This window comes from Gallus gallus, chromosome 2 (assembly GCF_016699485.2).
Source record: "Gallus gallus isolate bGalGal1 chromosome 2, bGalGal1.mat.broiler.GRCg7b, whole genome shotgun sequence".
Classification (NCBI taxonomy): domain Eukaryota; kingdom Metazoa; phylum Chordata; class Aves; order Galliformes; family Phasianidae; genus Gallus; species Gallus gallus.
Window position 1 is genome coordinate 95,141,301 of NC_052533.1, and position 26,154 is coordinate 95,167,454.

At 37.2% G+C, this 26,154-nt stretch overlaps 1 protein-coding gene across 2 annotated transcripts in view; it reads right to left on the reverse strand.

Moving 5' to 3' along the window:
* The window catches only part of CDH7 (cadherin 7), an 86,300-nt gene extending 60,583 nt beyond the window's left edge, over nucleotides 1-25,717 (reverse strand). For both annotated transcript variants that reach the window (NM_204187.3, XM_040674141.2), the window contains exons 1-2: nucleotides 25,382-25,717; nucleotides 16,374-16,768 (exon numbers count right to left, since the gene is read on the reverse strand). In NM_204187.3, the coding sequence (NP_989518.3) occupies nucleotides 16,374-16,583 (210 nt within the window). In that variant the 5' untranslated portion in view covers nucleotides 16,584-16,768; nucleotides 25,382-25,717. The remainder of the gene's footprint in view (nucleotides 1-16,373; nucleotides 16,769-25,381) is intronic.
* Nucleotides 25,718-26,154: the final 437 nt, after the last annotated feature.

Sequence of the window (26,154 nt, forward strand, 5' to 3'; positions counted from 1 at the left end):
TGAACTAAGACGATTGTTACTAATTTTCCTGTACCACCAAGTACCTCCTAAAGGAGTTCTTTATTATGCTATCTAATTATTTTCTTTCTATAAATATATCTGAAAACAATGAATTATTCTTGGATATTAGAGTTTAAAATCACTATAATAAATGCCTCCAGCATCCAAGACTGATCTTTGCTAAGTTTCACTTGACACAGCATGTAAATTTCTCCACCAGATCCTCTGAGCACTTTCAAAGCTTAACTGATCCAATTTGCATGTCTCATCCTGGCAGAATAGTGCCTCACTTCTATCTTTTCAGACTAAGTGATCACAATCTAATCATTTTGTATACAAAGCAGATGGAAAGTTTCCACTGCCTTTGCTGTCCCCTTGCATACATCCATATTAAAATAATTCTAATTCTATAAGAAATCTGATCTTTATGTATTTTTATAGGATTACTGTCTCATTGATTGGCCTTCTGTCAACAACTGTAGCATGCAGAACTTCATACTCAAAGTGTTTCCAACTTTTGACTTACACTTTCTGCATGGTCCACCCAAAGAAAACAAAAACAAACAAACAGTAGAACCTTAATTTAACAAACTATGCAAAATGTTCCCCCTTTGGGAAGTTCTGCAAGGTGCTTTCATTGCTGTAAATCAGAACAGCTCAGTTGACTGCAAAGAAAGAGCAATTTCAATTCACTGAGTATCTGTTTCTACATTGTTAAAGAAAGACAAATTAATTATAACTCTACTCATAAAATTGTGAGCCTTGTACATTAATATGTACTGACATTTTGACAAAATGTCATACCTTCAGAAATAAAAAATATATATATTTTCAATTCAATAATTTTCAAAAAGCATCTTTGCAAATGAAAAATAAATATTTATAGTGCTTCTCCTTTGCTTTTTTTCTTCAACAATCTGCAAGTTGCAGTCTAAACACAAAAGTAATTTAGTAAAAGTTATATTACTTATGAATGACTGAGATCTAGCTTTTGAAAATAATCCAAATAAATAAAAGCTTCCACAAACAGTCACAAGGAGATCTGTCAAACTAATGAAGATTAAGGATGTATAAGCTTCAAATATAATTAAAATGAAGCATTCTATAGTAAATACAAAGTTCAGCTTAATAATTTCACTTGCAGTTCACATCTTGAATTTGTATTCCACTCCTTTCTCTAATTTATATACATTTTCAAACGTGTTTATGCAGCCTTACTCTATTCCTCACATTGCTAACTGGTGAGCCCTAATGTCCTCCTAATGGTTCTACAGTTCCCCTGCCCTTCTGGATGTTAGTGGTTGGCTAGTTGTCTGATTGGCTTTTAATTTTTCTGCATATATTCTTTGTATTGCTTCTTCCTGTTTTGTTTTCTCTATTCATCTCCACTCATATGTTATCAGTAAACTGAGAGGACATGAAAAGATTGCTTTATTTGTTTTCAGTGAACACATGAAAAACTCCAGTGCAAGCTGTCTAAATAAGTGATCAAACACTGGTAGTCACTGACAGCACTGGATATGGAGTATCTTTCAATCTTCTTTGTAGCTACCTTTATAGAAGGTGGATTACGCAAAAGATAAAAACACCACTTGTATAGTAGGAACCAGAATGCACTATCAGCTGCTCCAGTATTCTCAAAGAGAAAGCATGCCAGTTGACTAAGTACGCTGTTCTGTCTATATATACACACTAAAAATTGGTAGTGCAAGATGAAGGAAAATAGTTGAGCAATATCAAATCTAGAGAATTAAAGTTAAGTGGCAAAGAACAAATGGAATAAATAAAGTAAACTGATCTTACTATTGAAAAAATAAATAAACAGAGCATCAAGAGAGTAGAAAGGCTTTCTACTAACATGCTATTTTCTACAGAGTGATACTACAAAACCAACAATTCCTTTCTGCAATTTACATTTCACATACACTCTGGACAAGATACATGTAAGCTGCCTGCAGTGAAGACTTGGTTTAGTTTTGTAAATACAAACTCTCATTCCATGAGATGAATGATGCCTCTTGTCATATAAGTAAAACCCCTGTTATCTTTCAATTCTTGGTCTTATTGTGAAAATGCACAGTCTCATAGCTTACAGACAGGTTGTGCAGCTGTAACTCAGCAAAACACAACAAACAAGTCCATAGATGATACTCAAGAAGTAATAGAATGCAGTTTGCTGACTGTCATCTAGCTTAGCTGAACAGGACTGATAGCAGTAATAAGTGGAACAAAATTGTCTCCAGAAGAGGCAAGTGTAACTCACACATGGAGTTCATCTACTGACAAAGTATAATTCTGTTGTCGCTTTTAAGAACAAATTTTCTGCTACTCTGTAAGCAGACACATATTACACTGTTGTATGGCACTTCATGAGCACACCCAAGGTGTGGAGATTCTTGTTCTTAAACTGCATTTTCCATGCGGCATACTGCTGCAGCTCCTGGTAGTCCCACCAGAAAGAAATTTAAGTCTTCCACTGAGGTTAAAAATAAACTTCAGAAAGATTGAGTGTTTTCTTTGAGTTCAACGTTAAACATTGTACCTAAAGGGAGCCTGCAAAAAGGAGGGGAGTCAACTCATCCCAAGGGTAGATAATGGCAGGACAAGGGGAAATGGTTTTAAGTTGTAGGAGGGAAGACTTATGGTGGATATCAGGGGAAAGTAAGTTCTTTATCAAGAGAATAGTGAGCTGCTGGAACAGGCTGCCCAGAGAGGTTGTAGATGATCTGAACCCGGAGGTGTTCAAGTCCAGGTTGAATTGAGCTCTGGGCATCCTGGTCTAGTATTAGATATGGAGGTTAGTAGCCCTTCATGCGGCAGAGGAGTTGGAGCTTGATGATCTTTGAGGTCCCTTCCAACCCAAGCCATTCTATGACTCTGTGATTCCATGACTAAAGAAAAACATCAGGAAAGTTTTTTGTTTGTCTTTTGAGTAATGGGACATATGGCATCAGAAGTATGAAGAACAGAACAACTCTTACTTTGCCTTTCAAATCATCACTCAGAAAATAAGGCTGTCCTCTACAAAATATTATTAAAGAGCTTCTCAATGATTTAGAGTTTAAGAAAAACTATATTAATACCAAAATTTCTGCTGTTACTGATGAAACTAAAAGTGTAGTTTAATTTCAAGAACAGATTAAGATTCAAATTTATCATTCATCTTTGCTTATACTTTTAAGTCCAGCAGATCAAACTAATAATGGGGAAAAAAAAAATAAAAACAAAGTCTGGTTTCATCCCACTACTCTCTATGATGGCACATCTGAGCTTGCATCAGTTCTGTTTGAGTTCTGTTTTCAGCAAAGGTTATTTACAAATGCAAGAAAGTTGGACTCCAAGGAAATCTGTATTATTGCTGACACATTTCTTCACTACAATCAATGTAACACTTCTGACCTTGATTGTTAAGCTGCAGCATGTTTCCCCTGTATCATGCTAACTACCTTGAGAAGTAATTTTCTGGAGAATTGAATCTGATCCACAACCTGTTAGCTCTCCCTCCTACAGTCCGCAACCATATTCCAAATTGTTCTTTGCAGTTTAAGAATTGTAATAAAACATGCACAAAATACCCAGAATTAGAAAGTAGGCTGCTGTACTCAATATACAGAAGATATGATTATTATGAATTCACAGATAAATATCTTTTTAGTGTAGTCTGTAGACACAGAGTCTAAAATCTTTAAAGGTCTGAGGAGGATCTGTCATCAGGATGGACACCTCACACTCTTGCTGCCTGCTACCAGATATTTTAAAAGCAAAACATAGCAACTGGGCCCTCAACCTTCCCCACCCCATATGAAAAACAATCATTGATTTCATTTTGTGTTTCTAGAAGTAAAATTTGCAAAAAACAGCCTGGAAAAGATGGATTTTTTTGTCTTGCCCTATTTTGTTTGTCTATGTGTTTCTCATGTTTTAGGCTTCTTCAGGTCAAATTCTGAGATCTGATAAGTGTTTCATGAGAAATATTTACATCTTTCTTTTTCTATCTTTTTCTTCCCTCTTCAAAGGATGGGACATAAAATCACTTTTCCATATATATATATTTTCATCTTGACAATATTTGTCTTTGCAGCTGTTAAGTATCACAGATTACCTTGTCATACAACATCCTCTTTTCCATTACAAATGAGCTTTACTTACCTTTATGTCCATTTCAACTGTATCTGCTACTTGGCAGTCCTAGTCTTCTCCACAGTTGGAGTATGACTGGATCTTTAGCTAGCTCCCCTCATTTCCCATCTATATTAAACAATAACTAAGTCACCTAGCATTACTACTCACAAAGCATTATTTCCAGAATCACTGTGTGGTGGATTAATGTGACTTAAAACAATGTATGCCATGTATTCAGGTATATAGCATAGTTAGTAAAGAACAAAGAGAATAAAGACCTATGTGTATGACTTTTATATCTTAATTTAAACTAATTTTTTAACAAGTGCTCTGGTATCTTCTTCAAGTTTATGTCAGTTTCTGGATTCAGAAAAAAACGTACCATATTCCTTCACCTTGGTTCCTGGTTTTTTTGCACCTTCTCTTTGGGAACAGATTTTTCAAACCAGTTTTAGTTTTATCGGAACCTTTATCATTTCTCCCAGTCTTAAGATAAATCTATAAATCTGAACTGAATAAATGTGTCAGTACAATTAAGAGTTATTCTTCGGTGCAAATCGTCTCAAGTGTTTCTTATACATACACACGTATACATGTATTTACATATACAGTCCACCACTAATATCATTCCTGTTGGTTTCCTTCATAAAGCCTCCTATGACCAGGCTCAATTCAAGTTGTTAGTCAAAGAGAGAACTTAAATAGCTTTTTAAGTTTTAATAATTCCTTTGCTTTTCAATTTTTTTAAGAGCCACACACAGTTCAGCTGAGAGACTAAAAGAGAAAAGCATTAAGTCTTTAAGATCCACAGTGTAGAAGTGGACATGAGCTTCCAAAGAAAGAAACAAATATGAACAGTGCAATTTGAATTATACAATGAGACAGCAAATAATAGTTTCAATCTGCTTATTTCCTATTTAGCTGAAAGTATAGTAAAGTACTTTTGTACCTGTGCTTTTTATCATCAGGAATAACAGAAGAGACAAAGATTAACAAAAGACTGAAAAGCTTTCCAATAAGGAAAACTTCTAAGAAAGTGAAACATGTATTGCTTTTCCAAGCAACAGTCAGAGTGGTTATAGGAAAGAGATGCGTGGGGAGGACAAAAGCCTACATATATATGAAGATTATGAACATCAAAGAAGATGAATTGTTTTAAAGATTCAATATAAACAGTATGCAAGAAGCTAAAAAAGCTAACAACAAACAAACAAAAAAAGCATAAAATATGCCAAGCTTTTCCCCAAATGCTTATTCTACACATACGTATGTGCAAATTGTGTAAGAAAGAAGTTAAACATTCCGCTTATTTCTAGTATTGCTATTATACCATAACTACAGAAAAATTAGAAACTGCCATCTGTTTTTCACAACTGTATTTGGAAAATTTTCATTGTTAAGGTATAACAAAATAAATCTTTCCTAATATAGTACCTATCTTCCTTTGCAGGAAAAAATAAAGTAGTGAATTTCTTGATTGCCAAGTCAGGAGGTTTACAATTTGATACCTCAGTATGAAACATGCAAGTAGCTTATCTTCCTTACATGTGTATCCAAGTGCCAGATTTTTTATATTTTGGAAATATTTCAGATGGAAAACAATTTCGTGGGCTTAGTTCTTCTCACATGCACTCCACAGCAAGAAAATTGTATGTCTCTCAGGTCCTCAATGAAGTTTCTCATGATTGACTGAAATAGAAAGAGTAAATGGAATAGTACGAATATGGTAACACTTCATGGCATTCATGCAGAAAAATCTTATGTTACCTGGAAAATGGCATTGTGTGTATTTCTTTCTACTCAGAAAAGACCAAAGGGTCTCTTGTGATATAGGTAGAACATTATGATTGACTATTCTTAGCTTTTTGCAACATAAATCCTATTTATCCCTGTGAAACTTCACAAAGTGAGCTTTCAGTGTTCAAAGAACACTATGTGACTATACAAAGGAAAGCACTATTCTTTTTATCGTCAAAGTGTGGAATATGTTGTAAAATCTTGTTGATCAATCCTCAGTATTCCTCTTTTAATAAATGGAATAAATTATCAACTGAAAACAGAATTTAAAATAGTCATATGATTGAATTCAAAAACTGATAATCTCAGATGGTTTTCTAAGGTTGATAAAATTGGTCTTCTCAACATTCTGGGTTAAATCTTTAATTACTCAATGAAATAGAGAACTTAACAGACCATATACATTAAAAACAAACAAACAAACAAAAAATTGCCTTCTTCCCAACGGTTTTGAACTACCATATCCCAGAAAAACATCCTGAAAAATAGCCTGAGACAGTAAGGCATATTTTGTATTTTCTGGTACATGAATAGCTTCACATGAACTATTAAGTGCAAAAGAGCTGTATTTGTCTTGGCCTTCCTATTTATCTGGAAGATAAAATAATGTTTATTCTTTGCTATATTGTTTAAGATTTACATAGAGTTACTACTGTACAATGTGTTTTAAGCCAATGTAAAGAGCAAAATTCCTTTTGCAACAGCACAGACCTGCAAAACCAGCAAACACTGTACTGTACTTGAATACGGAAGGCACTACTCATGATAGTTATCTTTAAGCTGAGTCATAAGCATTTACAAGAATGAATCCTAAATATACAATTTTATAAGCATGTTTACACTGATTTTCATTATCAACATCTCATGATGCGTTTCTCTTTTGTCATCAGTAGAGCTCCTTCATTAGCTAGGTCTGTGTCAGCAAGTAGTACAATAAAATGGGGAGTGAAATGGTTGGTGCTGAGGAACTAATGTCCATGTTATGTGTTCTGGGTTTTTTCTTTGGACTAGCAAAGAGAATAGTCTGGTCCTGTTAGGAGTTCAATGGGTATATTTATGAATCTCAAAATTCTGATTTAATTTTGACTAACTGGAGTCTAGCTTTATCCACTCAAATCCCACTCCACAGAACAGACTGAAGTATAGTAAACAGAAACAGCAGGGAGATTCACTGCAGAATTGTACTGTTGATTCAAGCAAAATGTTAATGCAGATACTTCACTGTCTTTTTTAGTTTATCCAAATGAATTTATCCTAGTAACGAATAGGAGAAACATACTAATAAAACCTGTATTATTTTTTTAAGCAAATAAAAAACATTAATAAACAAAATAGATATTTTCTGTACCCTTTAAATTATAAAGTTAAACATACAGAATATAGCGACTAATGAAATAAGAGTTAATACCATGGAAATATTTAAATTTGAATCTCAGTCTTCTAGCTAGGATGCAAGAGCAATGGCTAGTTTCTATAATTTCAGCACTGGAAAACAAGTAAGCTTTCATAAATAATATGCATTCATCAGTTTTTTTTTTTTCTTTTACATTTATCATAGTCCCAGGTTACAGTGAAATATGTGCTTGCTGCTATCATATCATACCAACTCTCAGAATATAGCATAGCAACAGCATATTTATGCAGTATATTTTTGCTCAAAATGGAAAACTCTGCAAAAGACATTGTTGTTAATTTATCTGCATGTTTTTTTTTTCTTTCAAAACAAAAACAACAACAGAACACCATATATACAGGAAAGATTGCATTGGTATTATCTTGGGGAATAAAGGCCACTGATTTTCCTGAGCTCAAACGTGACTTCTTGTACTAAGAGAGCAGAAGAATGCTCCTTTTCTCTTGAACTACCATTTTTTTAAATTAAAATACTGAATTAAAAACAGCTGTTATGCTGTTCCACATTTAATACATATCAGCCTATTTGAAAGCTCTGAAAGTAAAATCTGTTTAATTCAATATTAAAAATGCTAAAAAGAGAAATGTAGTTTTACTCTTGGACTGACAGAATTCTACTATAAATGTCCTAGAATAAAGTTAGCTAAATAAAATAAAATAAAAAATAATATTCTTTCTTATAGCCTTAAAGTTACAAGGCAATAAGCTTTAGGACCTCCCCAAACTTCTACTCACAGTGTGCACTGGTAATCATACTATTGACCACTTAAACAGTTGGAACAGAATTAGAGTTCTCTTAGCAGCATAAATTTCACTGACTTTTCTGAGAGTAACTTATCTCTAATTGACTTTACAATAGGTGTTTCTTCCAGAGCAAAAAGTAACAGAGAATTTGCTGTTAGTATAAGGTAGCTATAGCTACTGTGACTGCAGTGCCCAGCCTATTGTATTCACTTAGTTCTCTCCACTGTTCCAGCCTTAACCCTTAGTTCAGACACTCCTTCCAGGGAAGTGCATACTGTTTAGACAAAGATCTGTTTTACAGTGAAGAAATTTTCCTGCACTCAATCACCAGTATATTTAAGAGCCAACATGCTGGGTTATCATTCCCAAGATTTCAAGATCTCTAAGTATTGAGATATCAGATATGTTCCCTGACCAGTAAAAACAAGCACCAATAAACTGGCATACATACATGGGTACTGTTTTAAGTGATTACTAAAAAAAAAAAAAAAAAAAAAAAGAAGTTGAGAAGTGCAGTGTGAAAAAATAAAATAAAATAAAATGGTGTGGAGGAAAGAAGAAAGAAAGAATTGTGACAAGACAGCAGTAGATCTGGATTAACTTTTATACTGTGACATGAAGAATACTAAATACATGGTATGAGAATAAAAAAAGCACAGAAAATACAGAGCAATAGCAGATAACAAGATGTAAATTTTATATACACTTTTATCTTTTAAAAGCATTGGAAAGATTTCCTTTATTTTCACTGGTCTGAAAGAAGGTTTTTTTGACTAGTACCCTTGTACAAATGTAAGTATCAGATGGACCTGAACTTACAAATTTCCATCGAGTTGTCACCCATAAAACATGGAACACAAAGGCTAGAAAACAGTCATTATCTGTTCACATTGTTTAAACACTGAACATGATACTCCTGTACAGAACAGCAATATTCTGTCTTCATGGCAATGGACAAGAGTGAGCTATTGTTCTCAAGCTGGATGTTGACTGATATCTCCATATTTCACTGGACTCTATTGTTGCCTTCATCTGCTACTGTCTCTCATCTTACAAGACTCCTGCCTAGTACAGTGGGGATTTGATTCATGACTGGATTTTATTAGCACTAGAATAATGCAAATATTGACAATTCATGGTAGCCCCTGTTTTACAGACATGTTTTTCCAACATGCTATGAGACTAGAAGACTGAAGAAGAACAGGACAACCAATAGTGCAGACGGTACGAATAAAAGCAAGCTTGACACATGGTAAAAAGAAATGTTAGAATATGACCTAAAAAAAAAAAAAAAAAAAAAAAAAAAATCAGCTGAAGCGGCATGAGCTTGACTGATACCAAAACTCTAGATCTCCTCAAGTTCTCATGAAAATAAGGCATTTTGTGGTAACCAGTCAAGCAAACGGGAGTCTTCCATCTACATATTGCTATAAAATTACCTTTTACTCTTGCTTTTCATCAGAGGAACCTGTAAAACTTAGTTTTAAATAATGCCCCCAAAAATTCAGAGTAGAGCACTGCCAGTAGAGCCTCTTAGTCTACTGAAATACAGAACTAGTATTACAAGTTTATACAAGTAGCATAGCTCTGCCACTGAATAAAAACTGCAATGAGAGACACTTAATTTACAGATGTTGTCATCACCTTCACTAACCTTCTTTTGTAATGCCACATGCTAAGGATCAATGTTCTATGTTACAGTAAAAGATCAGAAAGCTTCATGTCCTAGTTCAGTATCCAACCATAAGACTCTCAACTCTATTATCACTTCTAATAATGAAATTACATATAAATTGTCTTTTAGTGCTTAAGCATGTGAAATTGTCATCACTTTAAATCCTCTGCATAAAAACCATTTCTGTATCCATTCAACTATGTGAGCAAGACAATGACTTCTTATAACGAGGGAAAGAGGAAATTATACTATAGCTGTGCAGACTAATGAAATAAATCAGGAAAAAAAGCAGTAGATTTGGGGTTATCCCTTCGGATAATTCTTCCTGTGTGCCTTAATCTCACTGCTCTCCCCAGAGACACTTTAGCCCTGCATGCTAAATAGAAACACTCAGATTGTCAGTGAACTCTGTTATTCGGGGTAATCCAAATAAAATAGAGCATGGGGTAACACAGAGACCACAGTGACTCTCCAATGAAGAAAAATCTGTGCCACTTGTGACTTTATTTTACAAGCTGAGCTGGTAAATTCATACCACTTCTGTGCGAATGGGGCACCCCTTAGCCAAGACCTATTCAATACAGTAAGCAAGCAGTACTTGAGTATTTTGTTTGTTCATTTGTAGCACTTGTGGTGGAATAATATTGACAGAAGTGGCAAGTCCCATTTTACTTAAAAGGTCAACTATTATCAATTTTCACAGCACAGAATAACAAAGAGTCCCTGAGATGGATAAATATCAGAAACACATTAGATTTGCTTTTTCAGTTTTAAGAATGGACTTTTGAGAATATACAAAACAGTGCTTCAAAGATTTTTCTAAAAGTAAAGATAAAAAACAGAAAAGGAAAAAATATTTATATATAACAAAGATGAAGGAAGTTTCTCTGAGTTATTATGCTTTGTTTTCCATGTAGCGCACAGAAAAAAAAAGAGATGAGGGACTTTTTTTTCCCCCCAGAATTACTTGGTCAAAAATACAAACTAGTTCCATGCAGAGCTGTAGCTATTCTCAGCCTGGTGCTCACTCGCAGTTTTTCAGAGAAGGTGTAAACATTTATTTTACTATTTGGAGGGTTGAAATCCCGAGGCTGAGCAAGATCTCAGGTCTCTGTGGATTGCCTCCACAGTTAACAAGAGGAAAAGAGTTCCACAGGGAATTTCATTCAACCAACCTCCTGCTCCCTTGTATAGAAATGCGGTAGTCTACGCCCTTCTGTCTACATTTAGCCTTCGTAATTCCTCCCTACCCTCCATTTCCAAAAGAGACAGTAAAGCAGTACCAGTGGGTTTCTAGAGATTACTTCTAATGAGAAGGCCTTCACCTATTTCATTCATAGATGAAATTCCTTCTGTTTCAGTGGCTGATATTCAACATATCACTCTGAGTTTGACTGAGGTCAGTGCTTCCACAGTACTCAGTGCTTTGAAGTATCTTAGCAAAAATGCATATTATCCAACATAACACAAAAGTTACCAGATATTTGAAAATGGCAAGCTAAAATTGAGAAAAAGAGCTTTATTTCTCACTGTGTCTGTATGGCTTGATATAGGGACATGCAAGTGAAAAATATCATATGTGAATAAGTGTCACATTACTAACATATTCTGACACCTTAAATAAAACAAACAAAAAAAAAACCCACAACAAATAAAAAACAGTAGCCATCGTATCTCCAAACTTCTGAGGCTAGAATAGACATTCCATGATATACACCAAATGATAAAATACACTTTTGGTTATTGTGCCCTTTCCCTTCTCTGTCTCAGTCTGGTATGAAAATTCTGCTTGAAAATGTCTCAGGAAATCAGGGATATATCAAGTTTACTACATTTTTTTTTTTAATGTTTCACTCATTCTGTATTGCTCCTGTAAATAATAATGCAAATGATAGCATTTTTGAACTTTGATCTAAGATTAAAAATTAAATACAACAAACCTTAGAACACTTAGAAGAGAAACAGAGACAGATAAATTATAGTTGAAAGGCAATGAATGTGAGCTCTAACAAGCTATATGGTCTTTACTCATTTATTTAACCTCTCTTTTTTTTTCCCCACTCCTCTTTCCTTTTTAGATCTTCCCATCTATGAAACATAGGCTAGGATTTACGTTTTCTTTTGCAACATACTACAGAAAACAATTACATGCAAGGCACCACAGAATTTCCAAGCGTTGTTTTTAAGAATTACCACTGAGCCTCTGAAAGCTGGATATCACATTTTTGTCTTTGTTCTCAGTCAACAATATTTCCTTGTTCTCTCTTCATCCCTTCATATCTTTGAGATTTCAAGGGGAATAATAACAATAATAATAATAAAACAGTTAGAAGGGAGCGTTAGAGATCACCTAGTCCATCTTCCCTGCAATGAATAGAGACAATTATAGGTAGGTCAAGTTGTTCAGAGCCCTGTCTAGCCTGACCTTAGATGTATGCAGAGATGGGGCATGCACCACCTCTCTCTGGGCAACCTGCTCCAGTGTCTCATCACTTCTCCTAAAAACCTTCTTCCTTAGACCTAGGAAGGGTCTAAATCTCCCCTCTTTTAGTTTAGAACTATTTCCTCTTGTCATACCACAACAGACCCCAAGAAGAAGCCTATCCCCTTCTTACAGCTCCCCTTTAGATACAGAAAGGCCCATATCAGTTCACCTGAGAATCTCCTCGTCTCAGGGCTGAACTGCCCCAACTCCCTCAGCCTGAAAGTTGAGCTTAGAGACCAATTCACTTGCAACTTCTCCCATCTTTATCTATCCCTAAATCTAGAGTCATTGAAAAAAAGAGAGTTGGTCTGCACTCAAAAGAAAAAAAGTGACATTATCTGCCAAATTTCACACTGAGTAAGTGAAGTAAAGTTCACAAAGTGAAACAAGGCTGTGAACACTAAGTTTATTTGTGGGCTTCTATTAATTTGTTTGTTGTTTCTTGTCTGATTGTTCCTAAAAGACTAAAAGTATTACTAAGTCTTTGTGCCATTTCAGTGCTTTCCAGGAAGCTAGCACTCTAGCAGCCGAACACTGATGAAACTAAAAGGGATCAAAAAAAAAAAAAAAAAAGCACAAAAACACACTCTTTGGATGTTTGCTTGGTTGAGTAAAAAAAATATGGCAAAACAGCTAGAAAGGATATTAACAGACTCATAAAGTTATACTTCAGCTGTGTCTCTTTTTGCCTATGTGTATCTATATATAGTTTAATTACATGGCTACATACAGATTAAAAAAAAAAAATCAATACTGTAGCATACACTCCCCAGTTTTAAATATGTAAATATTTAGTCATTTAAAACTATTCTCAACTATTATTTTGATTGTCTAAATAGATTCCATCAACGTCTTTTATATGGAAAATACAAAATAAGACATTTTACAAGATACATTAAAGAGAAATAGTAAACAGTTTTTGGAAAACAGAAGACGCTTATGCTTCCAGCTAGATTAGTATTGTAGTTAACTGCCTCACCTCCTACTTGGCTCATCTGAGAGATAGAAGGGCCTATCTAAACAGGTAAATGAGCTGAACAGTTAAATGCTTCAGCCCTTTCAGTGAATATAACATATGCTCTGCTGACAGATCGAGAGAAATTGTGTATGAATCAGTCTGCAATCTGGTTATATGTTAAGAATCTCCCAAAAGACACTCATATTTACTCAAGTTTCAACCTAGAATGATTAAAATTTATACTATGGATAGAAAATACCAACTTGGAAAAAAAAGAGAAAACAAAAACAAACAGCAACAACAAACCTCCATCATCTCTCATTCCTACAGGTCCTCTTCCAGAGGTTTCTCCAGAGAAACTGAAGACACAAGCCCTTGCTCCCTCAAGAAAATGAATACTATTACAAAACAGAAACTAAGCCTCCACCACTCAAAATAAATAGGTTTTAATGGTGCAAGAACATATTCCCTGCAATAGGTGTAGATAAGAAGTCTTAGTATGAAAACATTAATAAAAATTTAGGTTGGAAAATATTTTAAGCAAGAGGTGAATATCTGAAGTGAATAGAAATCCTATTATAATTTAAGGGGAATAGGATTTTTACCCACATATTAAAGATTAAAGTGTCAAAATGTATGTACCCAGGAGGACAGAACTAATGCCAAACATGGAATTAACATTGGTACTTCATGACTTTTGAGTAATTTGCCATGTAACACTAACATTTTCCAATACTGGCTTCTAAACAGAACTGCCCAGGGCTTTTTAAAATAGGATAGTGGCAAGGAGGAAAATATCCTATAGCGCGGCTCCATTTGCATGTTTCTGAAGCATTTCTCTCTCACAGACCTTTTAAAAACTGGAGGAAAGTTCCTCCTTCCTGGGTGTGCAGTCATATTGCCATCCCGTAAAGCATCCTGAACTTCTGTTCAGGGAGTGCAGGACTGACCTCACTAGAAGCAGAGCACTCTACAGAATACAAGGCAGTCTGGCTGCTGTCTCCACTGTTTGATCAGAGAAGTATTATGGCAGCTCTTCACCTTCCTCACCAAAGGGGAAAGGAAAGAAAACCTTTCCTATCCAAATCTCAGTCTTGTCAGTCTCTAACCTGAAAGGTTTGAAACAAGGACAGCAATATTTTTAGGAGGGGAAAGTGACTGCTGCTCACTTCAGAGTGGTGCTACACATTATATGTTAACACAGAAAGAAAATCACTTCTTCACCTCTTTGCTACCCTGCATGGGAATGCAGCATCGGTCATGACTGCACCTCAGGAATCACATAGTAAAAAGCCTCTCCAGTGTGAAGGTTAGGAACTGGGCATGTCTTATCTCATAAGATGCTCAGCAAGGGCTCTGTTTTCAGGAAGACGGGTTTCCTTTTTCAAGTGCTGATTTATGTCTGCTTTTCCTATAAACTGAACTGCTGGTACAAATGTGAGTTCTTGAGCCAACAATTCATACTGCTGATACAAAAAAAAAAAAAAAGCTTGGTACAAACTGTTACCAAGAAAAAAAAAAAGCTGCTTGTTTTTCAGAAGGTATCTGCTCATGAATGTTAAGACTCCTGTAAAGGACAGGAAAGAGCAGACTGAGGAACTAAAAATAACCTCATACATGAAAATATTGTGTACTCTAGCACTACCACTGTACATTTGGTCAAAATACAATAATAAGAAGAATGTAAGAATTGCTGTAATACCAGACTTCTTTCAAATACTTAAGAGACATTTCCTTTCCAGGAGAGAAATTCGAATTTGTAAGGCACATATGCTTTTCTACCACCAGGCAGGAATGCCAAAGCGTATCATTTTCCAGAAGCACAAGAGAAGCTCCAACCTGAGAATGGTTTTGCCTGAAAGACAAAACTTACAAAGCCAAGTAGTAGCTGCATGGCATCAAAATGAAAACTGCTACTTACTCTCCAAATTAACAGAAATATTCATTAGCATTGCAAGGGGAGATGATTTTTGATTCTAGCACTTATTTCTTAAGGTCACAGTACCACAAAGTAGTAGCCCTAGTTCACAAAAGCACCTAAACACAATCATAGCTTTAATCATGACAGCAGATCAGATCCCCATTCAACTTGATTATTCAGATGGCATGATTAAATTCTAAATGCCTAACTTCATTAACACAAACATCAAGGTTTTTGTCTCAGTAGGACAAAACAAGTATTCTGAAATTCCCAGCACTCATACATTTGAAGCAGTTGAATTCAGATTACTTCAACTCTTTTTTCTGTAAGCATGTCATTTTGCCAAAAACTGTCTCTCCTGTGTTTTCTATGCTTTTGCTCTATTTTAGTGAGAAACTCTATTTACTGATTTAGATATTACGTAGAGAAATTAGTTTTTCTTTTACTAAGATGATTACACAAAAACCTTTCATAGAAAGGCAAGAGGGGAGGGTTTTTGTTTCTTTTTTTTTGCTCCATAATTGATGAAGGAAGCACAGTGCTCACCAACACAGCACAGTGAATGAGCTAAGGCTTGTGTTCACAGCTGTGCTCAGTGTGCTCCACGTGCAGCTACAGATGCTGACAACAAGCCATTTGGGATGCCCTAATGCAAGGGCTTGTTCTGTGCTGGTCTGGTGCCCATCAGAGGGTGAGCAAAGCCACAGGGCTGTACTGTCCATGGAGGGCAGCAGGCCCCTGAGGTGCCATTCTGCCAGACAAGCAGAGCTGCAGATGTGCCCTCCTTTCCACTGTCACACCCCCAGATGCCCAAATCTTTCTCTCTCAACCACAATACTGCTGGTCTTTGCTCAAATAACAAAACAGAGAGCAGCTGTTTTCTGTGACTAGCTTTTAGTCTGTATGAAAGAAAATTTTTACATTTCTCTACTCCCACACAACAAAATATAACTAATATTAGTGATAAAATACTGTCATTGTATCAATGATGGTAAAATATTATCAGCGCTGTACTCCTTTAAACAAGCATAGGTGACATATAAAGCTCTTAGAAAATTATGAGGAGTCAGAAACATAATGCATTGCTGCTCAGAAATGCTAAAAGGTTTTTGTCTTTGCTTTTCCCCAAATTATATAACTTTGTCTCATCCCAGTGCATTTCAACCACACTGACTGAGTTGCAATTTTCAGCTTGCACCTTATTATTGCATTGAAAAGCAGGCATCTGTACCTTCCAAAGTTTGCTTAAATCCCCTACCTTTCCTACATAGAGTGGGTCTGAGCCCATGTATTCTTCCAGCACAAAGAATTGATTCCACACCCAGCTGCGTTTGGTTCTCGTCCTCCCAGACTGAAAGTAGGGCTTTGACCTGGACCTCGAGGGTTCAGCTTGATTCATCCCAGAAAGACACAGGAAAAGAGCTATTATCTGCAACAAATGGCAGAACTCCACTTTGCCCAACTTCATCTTTTTTTTCCTCCCGTGTAAGAAAGAACCTTGATGAGAACGGGCACAATTCCAGTTGTCTCTGCAGCTCTCGCCTCCGGCAGGGTGTCAGCTGGGAGTCCAGAGATAATAATTTGTGGAGTAGTTGATTGGGAGAGGTCACCACTGCTGAGCAGCCTTCACCAAATAAATGGCATAATAGGTACCTATTGGGGAAAAAAAGCAAGAACATTTGTCAGAACTTTATTTTATTTAAGAACACAAATTCTTTGCAACATTCACTTAATGCAGGAATGTTAATTTATAATTTTTCTAATCATCAATACAGTTGAGTTTACTACTAAGTCTCTCAGAGCTTAGACTGTGTTCTTGGATTGCATTACAGCTACAAATAAAGATTTATCAGCAATAGTAAAATTTTCTTACGGCTGTTCTTTCTGTATATCAGTTTCCCCAGGACAAAGGCTGAATTTTATTCTGTTTAAAATAAGCAAAACAAGTGTAATTATTTTGCCATTATTTCTTTTTTCTTTTTTTTTTCCCTCCTCCTCTGCCTACTATACTCAGCTTTACTTGCCATTACCACAACAATTATAAACCAGATACAGGCAGGAAGCTATATTAATGGAAAGGGCATATGCTAGCTTAACTCTCTTACTGAAAAGTAAAATAACAGAGTATAAAATGAAACAGAACGATCTAATTGATTCTTAGTCACAGTAGACCAGATGTTTGGATTTGTAGTGATTTGAATCTGACCAGCTCAAAAGCTCTGAGAGTTCCCCAGTCATTTTTTTTTTCCTACGTGCATCCTTAAAACATGATGAAAGGCACATTAGACTAGATTATGTACTTATGCACATGTATGATCAAAAAACAATTCAATTTTATGTTTTCATTGCTAACTTACTTTAATGACTAGTGATTTTTTTTATCAATAACACACAGAAGTTTTATCCTTCTGTACATCTTATCCATTTACTTTTCAAAATCCTGATAATTTAGTCGTGGAATTCAGTGAAGATTTTAAAAAACCCTCTAACACTATTTAAATCAGTCTTTATTTCTGCCTCTTACAGTTAAGAACATTCTCCATCCAACTAAGGATATGTTAATATAAGGATTATGAAAGCACACGTTAAGTTAGTCAGAAGGAAAATGCAGCTTTGCATTTCAGGGAATTCACCTGCATTAAGGCAAGTAAGCAATGCTCTCTGACATAGGCATTCTTCTGGTCTGAGCAAGCAGCAAGGCAGATGAGAAGTATTTAAGAAGTGCCAAACACAAGGTGAAAGCGAGGATGAAATTAAAACACATAACACTGCTTTCAATTAGAGTGAACTGTTGCCACTTAGGAAGTCATGGAAGAACGAAGACTGCATCTTTTGTACATAGTATTAATCTAAGAAGAGGAGACATTAAATCATGTATGTATTAAATGTTCTCAGATAGATTATTATATTCCTAGCCATTACTATTAAAACAGGCTGGAATGCAATCTCTGATATCTATTTTCAGTATGTCAGGCTCTTTAGCTGCAGAACTATGTATGTGCTGCCAAAGTACCTAGAGGGCACAAACATGAAACAAATAAAAAGCTCTTCTGATTATAGACTGTATTTAAAGCCTTTTTGTATTAATCCCTTCTGTGGTACTGCCCTGCGCCAGAAAGGCTTTGCTTAGAGACTAGTGGGATAAACCACAAACCCATGGAGTATGTATGCTAAGCAGCACCAATTTGAAAGCTTCCATATGTGAAAATCTAGTGTCTCCCCACAGGCAAAACAGAGAGAACAGGAAATATCTTACCTAAAGATCTTAATTTCAAAAACGTGATGCTACAGTTAAAAAAGACATCTCTCTAACACACACCAAGATTCTTTTCTCACCAGGATTAACATGCAAGTGTAGCAGAGCCCGGTTTAAAATGATTAATCCCAAATAGTTGTAGCTCAGTTTTGATGTGGGCCATTGGGTAAATCATGACCACATGACATCGTGATTACGAGAAGGACTGCCACAGGTATCAAGGAGAACATCTTTGCACTCCTAGTGCCACTTACAGTTCCTTCCATTCCGCTCAGGTAAAAAAAAGCATTGTCTGTAACAGGTGCTGTTTTCCCACCCCTTAGTTTTCCCTCTTTGTGTCTAAGTTACATTAGGTTTAATACGTCTGATATCGATAAGTTGTCAGTTTATTTCAAAGAGGCAGCAGATTGTTACTTAACAGAGATAAAAATATAAAACGGATTTTCTTAAGAAATGTCAGTAAAACATTTACAATATGTTAAAGTCTTTCCACTAAGCAGTTTGAAATGTCTTGTTCTTGCTCTGAACAGACATTTCAAACCTAGAATTGCTCTAACCTTTATCTCGAACAGTGTTCTCTTATATCCTTTCTTTTACACCTGCAGGGAAGTATGAAAGCCACCATATGGAGTGCCATGGTCCCTAGCCACACACCACAGCATGGAACTGAAAAATGCACCCAAAATACCAACTGAAAAACAGTCCATATGCTAGACAGCACAATATGATGAAAAACAAAATATTCACACCCCCCGGGAAAAAAAAAAAAAAAAAGTTGTCATTTACTCATTCTCAAATCCTTTCATCACACAGACTCCAGAATCCCAATTATTCGTCTTTGGCTATCTGGCAACACTCTTCTCTGAAGACCTCTTCCCTCTACTCCTTCCCTTCTTCAGATTAAATCTTCCAGTCTTCCTATAACTCTTAGAGCTTTTATTTATTTATTTATTTTAAGGAGAGTGGTAATAAATGCACAATATATTTTTCTATTTGGGGAAAAAATACTTATTAAATTAAATTTCATTATTTTTCATATTGATAGATATTTTAGATATTTTCATATTGTATATATTTATATGAAGTGTATATGGTTATACATCAACAAAAGAGAATGTTTGTTCAAGCACAGCTAGCACTTCAACATCACCTTCTCTGTGAATTTCGCAAGTAAAAATACGTACTACACAAGCAACATCACAGCATTCATGGAACTGAAAGGAAAGCTAAAATGTTGGTGTTTTTCTCCTCATCAAGGTATAAATTTAATTCAAGGAGCACTTGCAGTGACAGATATGACTAATAATGACAGCAATAGAGGGGATGGAGTTCTCTGATTTAGATCCCTTCTCTATTATCTCTACAGGCTTGAGTATGAAATGAACACAAAACTGACCTGCAATTACTTTGTGTTTAAACATACTCTGTTATTAAATGGCATCCTCTTCTGTACAAATGAACTACACAGAACTCAGAAATATTTGCACTTGTAATTATGCCATTCATTATTCTAGTACGTTATTACACCTTTATATAAATCTATTTCTCTCCTCAAACTGGCCAAAATGCAATCATGTCTCCTCAAGATTTGCCTTCTTAAAAAGCTATTTAAGTTTTAAAACTTAGATGAATTTCACTAAGCTCTACTTTCCACATATAAGCTTGTATTCCCTATTTACTTTGCATATAGCCCTGAAATTCACGAAATATGAAAAAAATGAAAACAGTGTATAATTCAAAGAATATGTTTTATGATCTGGACTATATGCATAGCATCTTTTGCTCTATCAGTAACATGCTAAGCAAACAACTACAAGAAATCCCACCTCGTTCCACACCCTCTACCAAAAAAAAAAAAGCCCATTAAAAATATTCATCAAACATCTACTCTTTCATGTCACACTCTTAGATAGCTACTTTTTTCCATGAGACGTTAAACTGAAGAATATATATCTGAAAAAGTAATAAGCTCTTTATTCAATATAAACCATAAAATTTACATTTTCCTTCCATCTGTTGTATAGAAGTTGGGCTGCATTTGACCCACAACCTTGTTGCAGAAGCTTTCTGGTGAACACTGCTAATCTGAAAAATGTTACTACTCTACTTCACAAAAACAAACTGCTAGTGTCAAAAAGACACCATCATGCATGGTCTCCACGGGACAATCTTGGTTTGATGAAAGCATTCAGGTCATGAATAAAATCCTCAGCTTTAAGGAATAATTCCCCTTGTTGCTAGCAATTAAGGATCATTTACACCCACTGAAAATCTTTCTGAATATTTTGTTTGAATCCATAATTTCTAAAACAACACAACAAGACTAGTCCTCATTGTCTGCATGTAGCCATGAGCCTCAGTTGATATGGACAAAAGATGTCTTCAGCCTCCTAGATGTCCTTGTGGAATTTCTCTTTCCCCGCCACTGAAATTCCTGCATCCCTGAAGGAACTTTGGTGAAGGTTCATGATGCCTTTATTATTATTATTATTATTATTTTATTTTTAAACCACCTAATATTTGCAGTCAAAGCACAGATTCCTACAGACTTTCACTCACATATTGCTACTGGTGTCACAGTGCCAGTTTAATATATGAACCATATTATTTCCTTGTCAACCTAACATACAATTTTGTCCATCACCTTATATTGTTCTAGAGTCTTTTCAACAAAATTCTTCAGGCAGAAGTAGAAATCCCAAATCTTTTCCATTACTAACTTCCATTGGGCTGGATTACATTTCTCTATTTCAAAAACTCGCTTTCAGATCAGAGCATCCATTTAAGGTCTAACTGGAGAGCTTTTCAACCCTCTTGCCTCCCCCACCCTTACATCGATACCATAACAAAATTCACTGGATAAACTTAGATCTCACCATCTCTGGAACTACAGCCCAGAAAACACCTGCCAGTAAATCTTGTTTTAGCTTGGCCAAGAGCACACAGTTATCCTCTCCCCCACACACACTCACTTTAGACATTCAAGAATATAAGACCTAGTGTGTTGAGATAATTCTGTGTGCAACTTTTGACGCTTGGAACTTGTTGACGCAGGATCACTTGAAGTTGAATCAGCAGGTGAGCCCCCTGACAGACGAAGTAACCTCACTGAAATATTTATGTTTTGACATACAGTTTAACAGTGCCCACTGGAAAGGGTTTCGATTTCTGTGGAAGAGAAAATTTCCCCTTGAGGAACTGCAGTCTCATAGCAATGTCACACATCTAAATATCAGAGGAGACTCTTCTGCAAGCGTAGGAACCCTGTGATCCTTGAGGCAAAGGGTTTGGAGATGAGAACATGTCTAATTATGGTGTAGACTGCACTATCTGGTCACTATATTTTTTTTTTTCCCACAGAAATACAAATAAATAAATAAATAAATGGATTTTCCTTTTATAAGAGGATACCCTGGAACAAGTGAGGTGGTGACCATTCCACGAAATGAAGGCCTGTGGGCCAAAGCAGTACAATCAGACCTGTAATGTCATCTGGCACAGGGAGTTAACATCTACAGACCACAACCTCCTGCAACTAACTGGCCTAAATATTCACATGGGAGATCTGTAAATGAAGTTAATATTCTGCAGTCTGCATCTGGTTATCAAGCAAGAAACTACCACTGCTCCAAACATATGGTACTGTTACACTAAGTTGGCTCCAGTACCCTCTGACTCAGGTGGAACAACCAGGTGAGACAACAGGAAAACACTAGGCACACTTTGATAAATGATATGGCTTCACAAAAATGCAGAGAAAAAACCAAACCGGTTTTGGTTTTTCACAGTGCTCTGCAGTTGATCATAACACTGTATATGACTGGAAAGTTCAGTTGTTTGAGCTTCTTTCACTCCCCCCTCCACCCCCTTCTCTCTAGGTATATTGTCAAAATAAATAGATGTCTATCTTATTTTCTCCAAATGAAAATGTTTTGTTGTTTTTTTGTTTTGATTTTTTTTTTCCTACCAACTTGCTATGGTATATTTTATAGATCTAAGTTGCTGGAAAGGATTATGTTAATTTGATCCATTATTGAAAAGAAACAACAGCAGTATTTGTAATTCTGTGACCAATCAAGTCAAATATTTAAATTTCCTCAAGCTCAATTTCTGCAGCCTCATTTAATTTGAGGAATTTCACATAATACGTAGAGGAAGAAATGACTTAGTGACATTTCCTTGCAGAACCACTGAATTCCCAGAGGAGGCACTCCTGCATTACTGCTCAGAGTTAAGCCTGATTTGACAGGCAGGACAGAAGTAATCGTCAAGGATTTTATTCACCCTTCCTCAGCTAGAATTTAATCATTTTTATTGCTACAAGAAAACAATGCCCAGCAGTAGCATGAAAGAATACATGGAAGAAAAAAAAAAAAGTGCTTGATAAATTGAACTAAACTGGATGGCTCAGGAAAGTCATTTGTTGAAGAACCACTGAGCTGACCAGACACTGAAGCGAACAGCCAAAAAGAAATACAGTGAAAGTTGCTAACCAACCTGTCACTAAAACAGTGTTCTGAGTAGTATATTAATCTGCAGAGCATGTGAAATTGAAAATATCTCCTATTTTCATTGACACTGGAGTTTGTTTGTGTGTTGAATGCCTTTGAGGAAAGGCTTAGCCAAGTTTACAGCAAAGTAAGACTTTAACTTGGATTAAAACAACCTCAGGTTTTGCATTAATAATGACTTTGAGTCAAGTGTCTGACTGATGGGAAAAAATTAAAAAAACAGAAAAACACGGACAGAACACTCAAAGTTATACATGAAAAGGATCTGTTCTCATCAGATAATTCATGGGTAATCTGCAGCTAAACAAATCATTTACTATTATCCTTTTTTACAGAAGGATAAGAGTTCTTTGCTATTAAATCAAAGACAAATAATCAAGAGTGCTTTGCTATTATATCAATAAAAGTAGACTTAAAAGAGCTGTAAGGCTGTCATCTGACATTGTTAACACATTTCTAATGACCTGCAGCAGACTTTAATTACAATAAAGTCTCCCATTATTAGGGTGAAATGCCCTCTGATTAAAAATCCAATCTTCAGTGGCTTTTGCAAGAAAACAATCCACATTACCAATGATTGTTTTTTAGTTTTTTTTCTTCACATTAGCTCAGACAGATTTCCTACAATGCAGTGGTAGCCCAGATTATTAACTTGGATATTTTCCTAAACTACCAGGCCATTCTACATCCCTTTTAACTTCTCAAACCCAGAATTTTTCAGATACTTAACATTAAAAACTGTTAGAGTCAGCTTTCAGATTCTTTGCTCTGCACTACTTCCTGTGGATTTTACTGTAGTTATTTTTAAAATCTTACTTAGCTTTTCTCCATGCCCCTAAAAAAGAAGCATGTCTAGATGAGATCCCCTGGTAAATGAAGGCTGGGAGAGACAGAGAAGTGCGTACAAGGACTTTAAACAGGACGTCACATTTGGTCCTCAGGGAGTTGGGTTAGATTTACTTGGTGTTGTTACTATAATTTTTCTCCCAAAGGTGCTAATGCCAGTGTCACACTGAACTAGTATTAATGAGGCATACAGATTATTTCTAAGTGTTCTTACTTCACTTTTACATTCTTAAAACTGCTCTGATATTGCTAAGAGCAAACCAGCATCATCTCACAACTCATCTGCTGACCTGTTGTACCTCTGGAAGCTATAATCTAAGCAAACTTCAATTACTTACACATCTGTCATGCCATTAATGTAACTTGTCCATCCACCTGAATAACTCTTCGCATGAGATTATATGGACCTATCTCCTCCAGAAACAGCGTAGGATCTACCCCATGCCAGTAGCAAATCCTTGCAAACTTCCCATGAGCAATTAGTAGGCACGATAAAGAAAAGTCACACACGACTAACAAGGTGAGACTGTTATAGAAATAGACACGTAGGAGTTTGGTTCCTTTATCTATTGATTTTCTTATTTCTCTCTGAAAGTAATTTATTTTCTGCAAATCATTATGATCACCAATGTTTTTGCTGAAAAACGGCATGTCTTGTTAGAGAAACTAGTAAGTACATGTTGCCCTTTCAAGTCTCTGCTTTGACTTGAGAAGTTATCTATCAGAACATGAGATTTTTTTCTTCCAATAGGAAAGGATTAAAGTATCATCATTTCAAGTCTCAGAATCAAGTGTCTCACTATTGTCTGTTCTCCCTTCCCTAAATCCCCAGGTTTGCTGGGAAAGCCATCGTTCACAGGATCTTTGCTCACCTGAACTATCTCACCATTGGAAAGCATGGGTATAAAGGCTAAATCTTCTATCAGAGAGGGGCATTTCCTTCTGTTTACCAACTACAAGTTGGATCCAGATCACAAAACGCTTACTACCAGTACACGCAATATGTTTTTTGCGCTTTCTATGTGTGGATGCATGGATAGATGGGGGCCGGGGCAGGGGGAATGGTCAGTACCAACCAGCCAAGCACTGCAGAGGCAGCCCTACCAGCTGAATACTAATCAAAGAAACAAGCTCCCACCATTTCCACGTTTACAAACTCCAGAATATCCTTGACATAAGAGGAGGACAGCTCTGGGAAATAACTCCGAAGATTTCACGGCCTCCTGAATCTCTTGCTCTGTAGCATCAGCGTTGAACTCGGAGCTCCAGCAAGACAACGGCTTCGGCAAAGGACCGAGGACTTAGTGCTTAGTGTTGACTACGCTGTGCAGAAGTCTATAGTCCTCCCTTCCCCCACTCTATCTCCCCCCTTTCCGTGAGACTTCTCCAAAGAGTCAGTAAATGCCATTGTTCCCTTATTCTTTTCAGGAGGAGCGCACACATCAGCGCTCGCACTTCCCGACCGCAGCCCGTTTCCAATGTTCCCGCTGCCCCTTCCCCGCCGTCCCCCCGCACCGCGGAGTGGAAACTTGCCGCGGAAAGCCGCGTAGGGACACAGGGAGAGGAACCTCGCTCAGCCCTTCCCACAACTCCCCTGATCTCCCTCTAGATACACGGGGGTGAGGAAAAGGAGCAGGTGCTGACGGCACTTACCTGCATCCCCTCTCCCTCGGCTGCCCGGCGCACTAAGTGCTTTAATCCCAAGGGCCAGCGGTGCCCGAACGGTGGAGCGCTGTCGGGGTGCTCCCAGGCGGGGGCTGGGCTGCAGGCGGCGAGCGCCCTCCTGGCATGGGGACTGCGCGCCCGCCCGCGCACTGCCCGCACCCGCGGAGGCACGAGCGCCGCCGCTGCCCCGTTCCTCCTCCTCCTCCGCCTCTCCCTCCTCCACTCACTGCACGGCGCAGGCAGCCGCTGTGAGCACGGAGCGAGAAGTGGGTGCCGGCGCCAAGCCCAGCTCCGACTGGGTGCGGATCCTGGCTGCGGGAGGAGGAGGAGAGGGGGGGGGGGAGGAGGGAGGGAGGAGACAGTGGAGGTAGGGATGCTGCTCTGGGCAGGGGATATCACCGCTCAGCGACCGGTGCCGGCTGCCAGCTCCCTTCGTGGGCGCGGAGGAGGCAACGCGACTTTTTGTACCTCCCGGAGACCCAGCGGTCGCTATTGAAAAGGGATCCAGAGAGCGAGCAGCCTGCCCGACCCCGCTCCCCCCGCCTCTCCTCCTCCTCTTGACAGGGTATACAGATGGAGCCCTTTGGATAAAAATCAGGAGCAGGGCTAGGGGGTGGGGCGCGAGCCAATTTATCTCCCGATTTGCATTTGAAAGCATGGAGCTGGGGCAGAGAGTTTAAGACATTTTTTAATCCCCCCTGCCCCAACCCCCCACCCCCAACACACAAGCTCTTCAACCGAGCACCCGGGGCGAGAAGGCA